Below are 10373 nucleotides of genomic sequence, written 5' to 3'. Positions count from 1 at the left end.
GAGTAAACCCTTTGCAGCGATGGGGGAAAGAACTAAGACAAAGCAGCGGGAAAATAAAAGCGAAGAAACGCGGGTGGCCCAAAGGGGATGGCAGCATTCTTCTATTTCTGTGTGCTCCTGCTTATCCTGAAGATGTTTATTGCATCTTCTCCACTGTTTTGCTGCTGGAATGCTGTTTTCTTCTCTTCTTGGCAGCCTAGCAAGAATGTGGCATGTTTTAGAGACCTTTGTCATCATCTTTGTTTCCAGATTTGTCTCATCAGCAAATTTACATTTTTTTATATTTGTTCAGACTGCTGTGACCGCCTTATTTTTAAAGGAACCGAGCTTTGCCTGGGGGATCACCACCGTTTTATCAGTCCCTGCAGAGAAAATCTTTCCCTTCTCGGAGAGGGCTCCAGCTCTCAGCTCAGCAAGGCGCCATCTTCCCCTTTTGTCTTCTTTTTATATTTAGAAAGGTTTTTAAAAGCCGGTCACCACCACCACGCGTGGCCCCTACCTGAGCAACAACAGCAGAGGACAGCAAAGGCTAAACAAGAAACGGCAGACGGGGAAAGGTGATGGAGGAGTCAGATCAGAGGCTGCTTTGGAGGAACCTAATGAGCACCGGTCCCTAAAAGTTGGCCGCGGAGGACAGGAATCCAACGGATCCTAGGACCGGCTGCAAAACACGGGGCCTGAGACGATGGCATTGTATTTCAGGAGGTGATTAAAATCACGCTGCTCCATCAGAGGACAGGTTGCATCTCCTTGCACTATACTGCAGTCAGAGCCTAGGCACCTTTTGACGTGACTTTCTGTACCGACTGCACATCAACGCCTGCCACAACGACGCTACTTTGTAAGAAAACGAGAGGTTGAACGCGCTGTGCTTCTGACGACTTAAATTCAGCCGCAGCTCTGAGTAACTGCGTCCTGTTCCCACTTCCAGCCGGTATTCCTCCCTTCAACCAAACATGCAAATAAGGCTACACAACATATTTCCTTTAAAGTAGAATTTCAAAGGGAAGAAAAGTGATCCACCGGCATAGGAAAAAGGAGGAGTTTGAAAAACTCAACAGCTATTAGGTACGTCCAAAGGCTAGAACAGGAAAAGGGAAATCCGTCAGGAATTGCCACGTTCCTCTAAATGGTTTTGTATGCCTAATTAACCTTCAACTGCACTAATTGGTGCCCACCAACACCGTGCCCCCCGCATGAAACCAGCTAGTAGAACACACCTGAGGAGGTTGCTCTGGGGTTTACAACTTGCTTGGGCCAGACCTGCCACCTCCCCCCAGGGCACAAGTGGGCTGAAGTGGCCCTTTCCAATGACTGGAACAAAGGGAAAAAGCTTCTTCACAGGGCAAATACTTCTTCTTTTTTTTTTTTTTTGAGTAAGCATCTGTCCTCAGCTGTCCTCAGGTTCTCTTTTTTTTTTTTTCCCCACTTAACTCAGTTCTTCCCTGGCCATTTCTCTCTGTGTGTATTATTTATTGACCTTTCCTTCGCATCCCCTGGGACTTACTTCTTCAACAATCATGCAAGCTCCTAGGAAATGCGGATGATCACCAGGCTACAGGAAACACCACAGTCACGTTGTGGTTTCTTACCTTGCAAAATATTCCCTAATGTTAGGCTAAAACATGTATCTGGGGTCTCGGGTCGTGTGTTATCACCAGCTCCACCGCTCTCCCTCCTTCTGCTGCCCTAACTATGGACGTAACGGCTCCATCAGGGCTCTGCCCCTCTGGTTGTTCATAAAGTCACCGACAACTGCAACAGCTCTAGACGCAGCACGACGCCTGGAAAAAGTAAGGAGAGGAGAAGGAGGGCTGCTAGTGCAGAGTTATCAAAGCAACCCTGCTCCTGCTCGTGCCCTGGGCGTTGCAGCTACAGGCAGGGATTTGGGAAGTGCTCCGTAGGCTGCGTGTTACCAGGGCCCCATCACTCCTCAGTTCCAGTCATGCACAAGTACACGACCGTTAATTCAGCAAAACCACTCGCCCTGCTCCCCTCTCTCAAATCCCCACCTGTAGTTTATTTGATAACATCCTGAAATAATTCCATTTATTAGCTTACGGCAGAAATCTCTGCTGTTGAAACTCTTCGCATAACCAAAGTAGCAATAAGCCAATAGTGGTTTTTTTTTTTTCCTTTTTTTTTAAAAATGAAATTACCCTTTTCAGCAAAAACCATTCAACCCTCTCCCCCTCTCCCAAAATTACTTGAAAAACATTACACTGCAAAACTAAAGGCTTAAGAATTGGGCCATGTTCAGAGTATCTATTGTCTGTAGATGTTTAATTCGATCCCCTTCTCCGCAAGTCCTGCGGTATGTATTCAGCGTGCAGGATGAAGCCGCTCTAGGGAGGATTCAGATGCGTTTAACCGGGGAAGTTATTCTGCACTGTCTCATTTTGTGCAAAGACTGTAAGATGATTACAGGTATGTCCTATCTCCCCTTCGCCAGAAACTTTTCCATTAACAGAGACGACGCAGACGGATTGCTTTTGTCCAAAACGCAGTGAGGAGTCCTGCCACCTCACTCGCTCATGGGAGAGCGCCGTCCACGTACCTTTAAGCTTTGCTTTTAGGAACAAGAGCAATATGGCAAGTCCCCTTCCTATCGATACAGACCAGCACACATGGACACAGCACTGTGCCCGACACTACTGCAAAACCCGAACAGACATGCCTGTTATGGTTGATTAAATCAATCCAATCTCACACTGCCACTTAACATGAATTCAAGGAGACCTTTTGTCACCCAGCTCCAAGAATTTGATGCTTCTTGACACTGGTTAAAGGGGAATTTGGTGCTTGATTATCAAAAGGGATTTCCGCACAGGAACTGACGAGCACGTGGTCCATACGCTCTCTCTGGGCGCTCAAGTTCTGCAAATAGGTCTAGCTCTTCCCAGGCGAATTGGCCGCGCACTGGACCAGGCATTATTTTAGGAACGGGTGTCGCTGGCACCGCCTAAGGAATAGGCTTCAGATTGTCTCTCTTCTGTAATACACGATTTTACCACCCAAACTAGAACATTACTGCTCCCTCTCCCCAGCTGCTGATACACCAGCCCTGAAGTCCCACCTTGCTCTAAGAGTTGTGCGACACAAGCGGTGAGCTTATTTCCCTTTCACGTTGTTTTCAGTACAAAGGTTTTCCTATTTTAATTCCGTTGCAGAGTTATTCCCTTTCTCCATGATGTGGTTGCAACAGCATTTATTGTAATTAAGAAAGACTTCTAACAACCCAATGTACAATTTTCTTTGTGAAAAAATTAAATGGACTGTCCACCCTGTGAACAGCACAATGGCACTGGAGTTCCTAAAACACCTTCCTACCCGTGGCTGCCTGTGGACACAGCCCCACGCTTCCAGGTTTGCCCAAAGCACCCAGACTAGTACAACTTAATACCACAAGCAACTTCAAAGTGTTGAAAATTAAAACTACCTGAGATCCCTTTACAGCTTCAGTATAACCTGAGTCAATACTGGGCCTTTTATCAAACCAAAAATGGGCTGCCCGATGTGGAGAGTGGAATTAAGAATGCATGCAGAAGGCCAAGACAGTGTTTAATTATTCTTACCCAACTCAGAAGTCGGCTGGTACTTCCTGTCACCAGTTTCACACCAAACGTTGCCGTCTTCAGCTTGGAATTTGAAAGCATCTTCTTCAGCACTGTAAGTGGGACAACCTTGTATTTTCCAGTTTAACCTCTTCTCGCAAGTTACGGACCACCACGGCGCAAGACCTTATAGAGCAAATGGCTAATTCTTACAACGCAGTGTAAAAGTCTTGACAGATTCTTGCCCGTTCTGCGACGCTGGGATAACTGATTATTCCTTTTCAGCTGCAGATCATACGAACTCTCTTTGATCCGACTAGGGAACCAAGAAACGCCCATGCCTGCAGAGCATCTTCCTGAAACATAGGGAAGTTACTCGACATTAGGAAGGAAAGCGGGTCCACCTGACAAACACATTTTGGACCTTGGAAATGAGAGCTTTCCAACGCAGCGCGTGTAGTCTAGACGCAGGAACGTGGAGTTGCTTTGGACTTTTGGGATTTGCCATTCGTTCCCTTATCAAGCTGAACATGGCTCATCGTTGATCAGCACGCATTGCATGCACACGCTGCTCTGAAATCAGCTTTTAAATGAGTTTTCTTTGCGGCGGGACAGTGTAGACAGTGTGTGGGGGGCGAAAGTACTGCGAAGGAAGGCTTTTTTGAAATGTACTGTCAGTCAAACCCAGATCAACATTGCAGACCAGATCCTAGGTTCATTTAAATGCATCGGGGAAGTGAATGTAATTTATTCCAGGTGAGGATTTGTTGTCTGAATTTTGAACCCCTTTGATAAGACATGTCTAAGTAACAGTCTTTTACACTGTTGATGCTAGCAGCAATTCTAAGGTGGCTAAATTTATTTTGCTGTGTTTGAGCAAGTCATCCACATAAGCTGGTTATAGCTCCCCAAAACTCTATTTCAGAGACTCCAAACAGAATTCTTCCTCTAGTCTAACCTCCTGTGATCAGAGACCACGCAGTATCTGCGAGGACAGCCTGCAACTGCTTTCTGAAAAGCCTGGTTTATCACTATTTCATTTTACAGCAAAATGCAATCACTCCACTCCGCCAAGCTTCCCCGGGCGTGCGGAGCGCCCAGCCGAGTGAAAACCCAGGCAAAAGCCCGAGCCCAGTGAAAAACTTGCCGTGCCCAGTACGGACTGACGAACAGAAAAAGAGAAACGTGTCTGTAAAAAGGGAAGGTGCTTGTTTACAGGATATGCAGTCCTTTATATTTAGCAGCTCAATGTTCCACGCTGCTGGTGAAAGACAATGAGGGAAGGGGCTGTCAGATAGGTTCACCACCAACTTTATCTAGAGTTTCAGTATTGCTGGGCAGCTGTTTCTGGGAAACCATGCTAGGATGCAAAATAGGCAAGAAAACCCCTAATGGTTTGTTACCTCATCCCAAGGAACAAGAAACAAGTATCGCTGCCTTTCGCATGAGTAAGATCTACTAAAAGGTAATATTTATCTCTTCATGGCTTGGAGCTCCCTCTGGGCCTTGATAAATGTCTGTTAAACTGATGACTGGATTGTCTTTTTTTGAACAAACCAAATAAATGAAGAAAGATACTCTATGAATTTCAGAGCTGGAGCGAAACCAATATAACATAGTTGTTTCAGAATAAAAGAACACTTTCAGCTTCATCAATTGACGTTAAGTTCTTTTCCATTAACAGCCGAAGTGCTGGAAATCCGGTGTCCTATACAACGAGCAAGGGATCTCCTTCTCCTTTCCTAAACCGTGCAAAAAAAATCTTGACATTTGTATCGTCCTCCTCCGAGCTACTCAGTCACGTATGATTGAGCCATTTGTGTAATTGATTTACTGGAAGGACAACTGGAGCAACAAAACTTCACAGGCGTAAGAAACCTTTCTTTATATTTCATGTGGCTCTCAGAGACAAATATCCCAGATACACCTCTGGGTTCATGAAAAATGCATTTGTATAGAAGGTTGGTCTGAACTGACACCTTATTTTCAAAAACTATGCAAATTCCACAAAACCCCCATGCAACAATAAGAGAAAGTCTTGGGAGGTTTCTGTACTACATCCGCCTGTTCTGTATGAACACAATAGCCCGAACAATAAAATTTCCCCTCTTTTGCCTAGGCAATTATTTGGGGGAGGAAGGACACATCTAATAGATGTGTAAGGTATTACAGGTAGAAATGATGGTACAGAAAGTAAAGGTGCAAACTAAGAGGTAAGCTCTGTCTAGCCAAATGCCTGTGAAGTTTATTTGAATTGTTTCTCATCCCAGTCCCAGCACCGCACAGGTTTTTACGCATGCTTTGCCTTGTTCTACAGACAGCAACGGAGACATTCCACTAACTTAAGCGTATCCCTCCATCTTTGCAGGATCTTTTGCTTTCCAATGCTAAAGGACTGATCACCATCTCCCTCATCCCACCGACCAATACCATGAGTTTCTGAGTTGCAACTCTTCATTCAATGGGTCATTTAAATAAAATATTCTAGTTTCTTCAACAGAAAATAAGAATGAGGCTGACTACAGCTTCAGATAACCAGCACCCTTACTCCGACAGTAACCAAACCCACGTGCCATGAGCACCGCACGAGAGGAAACATTTACTGATGCTTTCCCCAGAGCACTCCCAAGCCCCAGCAATTTGCCAGCCAGGGACCAAATGAGGTTTAGAATTTGAGTTCACGGCTATAAAACTAAATGGGGAGAAGGCAGATTTTGGAAGCTCAGAGACCCCTGCTTGGCTTAGCTGACTGCAATTTTGGCATGGCTGTTTATCGTCACGTGAACTAGATTGCCATCGCCTCAGGGCTTCGTTTGTGTTCATAAGTTACCAAAAAAAAAAAAAAGAAAAAGAAAAAAGCAGCTCATTTCCTTGATGTGGCAGGATACATGAATTAACCAGGATTCAGGGAAGTCTGAAGTGATTATCCCCTGGATTCTTAAAAGATGTGCATTCGGATGCTTTGAAAGATTCACCTCCCAGGACCATGTTCTCAACCTTCGTATCGCTGAATTCATCTACGTGAACGACACGCAGGTGTCCCAAGAACAGGAGAGAATAATCCAAAGCCTGAATAACGCCTCAAAAAGGATGAGAGTTAGCTCACTCCAATACAACGCAACACCAACTGTGGTCAACGGAGCCTGTTCCTGCAGCTTCACCAGGAGCTAAATCAGGCTTTGAAAGAAGGTAATACCGCCTGTCGGAGAAGTACCGCTGATGTGGACAACATCCTGCTGACCGTGACTGAGGGAATGAGATCCCAATCTGTAACACCATTCGCTGTCTTGTTTTACAGAATCACAGAATCGTTGAGGTTGGAAAAGACCTGTAAGATCATCAAGTCCAACCATCAACCCAACCCCACCATGCCCACTAACCCATGGCCCGCAGTGCCACGTCTACATGTATTTGAGGCTCGAGGCTGAGCATTTTCATGCTGTATCGAACACGAACAGAGCTCTGGGATCTGCAATGGACTTGTATTAGTTTTCCAGACACGGTTTAAGTTGCTGGCTTTAAACTATAAAAGCTCTTGATCATTTGGGGCTTAGTCATAAAGCAGAGATTCCCCAGGCAGGCTCCTTGCCATGTCCCCTGGAAACGAAGTTGCTGCATGAGAACCGTGACACAAATGCCCACAGGTGCCATCATCTGTTACCATTGCAGGTACACTACAAATATTTTTTAGAATTCTTTCTTTTTTAAAAAGAAGGCGAACTGAGGAATATGAAGTGATTAGATGTGTATTTTGACATCCTTATTTATAAAAAGAAAAGAACAGAATGGAGAAAAATTGCAAAAATCGTGCTAAAGTTTTCTTCTTGGTTAATAAAAATAGAAAATGGAAGATGTATTAAGATGCGCTAATTTTGGTTTGGGTTACTGTTCTCCCTTCCCATTTCTCTCTTGGTAATAAAGAAAAAGAACCAAGCAAGCGGAGTAGTAAAGGAAAAACTTTAAACCAAAACGCAAAAATCAACAACAAAAACACCCCCAACCCCAAACCAGAAATCTTACAAAATGAGTACATTTTCAAGGCAAGCATTCCACATCATCACAGTTTCAGGGAAGCTTGGGGGAGGATAAACACACACTGAATAGAATTCCTTTCCATTGATATATGGAATGATAAAAATTACTATATGATAAAAAACTATATGATAAAAATTACTACGCCAGAAACCTTTTTCACGCTAACTGATCGGAGGCGGGGTGGAGGGAGGAGAGGGAAGATGAAGGTCTCATGAAATTTTACCAGTAGCTAATTAAATACATGGCTTCTAATTTTTAGCATCACTGACTTCAGGTATATGATTTGTTACAGCTATGTAAAAAAAAAACCCCAAAGCAAAACCAAAGCCCAGCCAAGGAAAAAACCGAACCTTTTTCTGTAGGTAGGAAAAATACTCACTGATGCAGAGCGCTCATTTTCAACAGTTCTAACAAACTCCGCTGTACGGAGTAGCTCGCTCTTTCTACTAATATCAGAAAATGTAGAAGGCTGAAGAGGAAACAAAAGTTAAACCAAACCATTTAAAAATACAGTACTGTGACAGATTTTATTTCATTTTTATCAGTACTACATGCTTACTACCACTAGGAACAGACATGCGCTTTTTTTTTTGTTTGTTTTGGGTTTTTGTTTGGTTTTTTTAAAACCTAGATTAAATGTTGACCTAAAGCTTGCTGTGCCTCGGAGATCTGGCTCAGGAGTTAACTGCATGAATTTTTATTTAAATAGATAAGCACTTAAGTTTGAAAATAAGACAAATACAGGTGAACAGGAAAATTAAATTACAAATTCAGTTCATACAAATATCTCTTATTCTATGCACTAAATCCTGTTAATTAGCTGAGATCTTTTAAAAATTCTTAAAATACTTATGAAACATTATTTACAAATTATATAAATAAATCCTAGGTCACTTTTAAATTAACCAATACAACAAAAAAGTCACCTTTTTGTACTGTGTGTACTAAAAATGTTCTTGTTTATTGATCATAACCCAGTTTGCAGTATAAAACGTTTGCTCGCTTACATCAAAATGGGTTCAAAGAGAAGGCAGGCAGGCATTGGTTTCAAAAGAAAACAAAACAATATTATAAATGCTTAAAATCAATGAGGCTTCTTAATGTTCTTTTCTGCACAGTTTGCAGTCTTTGTTAGAAGTCCCTTCTGCAGTATTTGTCTTGTGAACAGGTCATCTCAAAATAGCAGAGACATAGTTTTCGCAAAGGGAAAATATTCAGTACATCGCTCACACGTCACAAAGACCTTTTGCCGGGAGGGAAAGGACAGCGAAGGGAATGTCAGTGGCCAGCACAAGCCTTTACAACATTTAACTTAAAGGCAGCATTTATAGAACTAATCACAGACTATACACATCCTGCACTGAACAGCAATCAAAAGGACTGGAAAATATACATTTAGGAAAACAAGAGACGGATGGTTTTCCATTACCTTTGATAAAATTAATGCTTTTCTCCTTGTCTTTTGTTTTAAAACCAGCATCGACACCACCAACAACTACAACTACCTTTTCCTTTAACATAATATATGCCAGGTAACTACTGTACGTGAGAAATGTACAATAAAAGGAGAGAAACCACTGAATTTCCTATGCAGACACATGAAAATATAAAGCCATACAGATTCCAAAGTGCCATGAATACCAAATTCAAGTGATGGTTTATAGCATGTAGGAAAGAAACTAAGTGGAACTTGCTCTACGGGTTGCCAAGCCCTTCAGCTGTATCTTCAGTTTCCCCTTTGGCTGCTTTGGTGAGAATTTCCATCCATTTCATCTGCAGTTCTTCATCTTCCGCACTGAAATATAAAGTTTGCTGGGACTGGCAAAGCTTAAAAACATGCTTCACTTCAAACTTCTCACCAGAACCCGGCAAACTGACTTCGTATCCGGGCAGAGGAATAGGACGTGGGCTCCGTCCATCCTAAAAAAGAAAGAACAAATGTAAAAATTCAGCAACAAATGGTATTTGAGGTGGGAGGGAGGGTGGTACGCTGCGCGGGGAGGAAAAATTTCCTTTCAATGGGATTAAAGAAACGCCCGTTTCAAACAGTTTAAAACTCGCTTTGAAGTAGTAAGATGTGACTGGAGATGCATTACCCTAACACCCGAGACATGGGCACCGGGCACGCGCTCAGGCTAGGCAGCTACACCACAACTCGCACCGAACCAGAGCGTCTTGGCGTGTGCCGCCGGCTGACAACCCTTCCGTGCTAAAGCCGCAGCCTGCCGTCCCCGCCCGCTGAGCGAACGCGCACGCGCACGCTTAAATAAGCACATGAACGCGGTTCCGGAGCACACATGCATTCGGCTCATTGTTCAGTACTGTACGTAGAAAACAGAGAAGAGGCGATATCCACTGCTTAACTTCAAACAGTAAAAGGTAATGGCTTACTGGTGCTTTATTCTTCTTATTTAACAGATTCCCTTTCGCAGTAAGAATACAGAGCCAGCAGCGGCATGGCTGGGGATTTTCATGTCATTTCACATAACTTACGCATGTTCTCTTTTACAAAAACCCCTTTGCCTTAGGTCCGGGGAAGCAGATCCAGCTGAAAATAGTTTGGCGTAGTCCCTCTTGAACCTCGTGGGACATTTGTAAGATTGGTTTAAAGGAGACAAATGAGCAGAGCTGGACACTGAGAGACACAAAGACAACGACCAGAGAAAAGGCTTCGAAATAAAAGAGAATTTCAGATTTTAAATCAATCAGTGAATCTTCTCAGAAGGTCTTGGGTTATTTATGATGCCCTTCAGAGTTGTCAAGGAAGTTGAAGCTCAGGTTCTT

General features: G+C 43.4%; 1 protein-coding gene across 1 annotated transcript in view; it reads right to left on the bottom strand.

Annotated features, from left to right (window-relative positions):
- Positions 1-9284: 9284 nt before the first annotated feature.
- The window catches only part of FGD3 (FYVE, RhoGEF and PH domain containing 3), a 116679-nt gene continuing 115590 nt past the window's right edge, over positions 9285-10373 (bottom strand). The window contains exon 19 of the mRNA XM_059823077.1: positions 9285-9509. Within this exon, the coding sequence (XP_059679060.1) occupies positions 9285-9509 (225 nt within the window). The remainder of the gene's footprint in view (positions 9510-10373) is intronic.

This window comes from Gavia stellata, chromosome 12 (genome assembly GCF_030936135.1).
Source record: "Gavia stellata isolate bGavSte3 chromosome 12, bGavSte3.hap2, whole genome shotgun sequence".
NCBI lineage: Eukaryota > Metazoa > Chordata > Aves > Gaviiformes > Gaviidae > Gavia > Gavia stellata.
The sequence above is the reverse complement of the archived record's forward strand: the minus strand, read 5'-3'. Positions and strand labels throughout refer to the sequence as shown.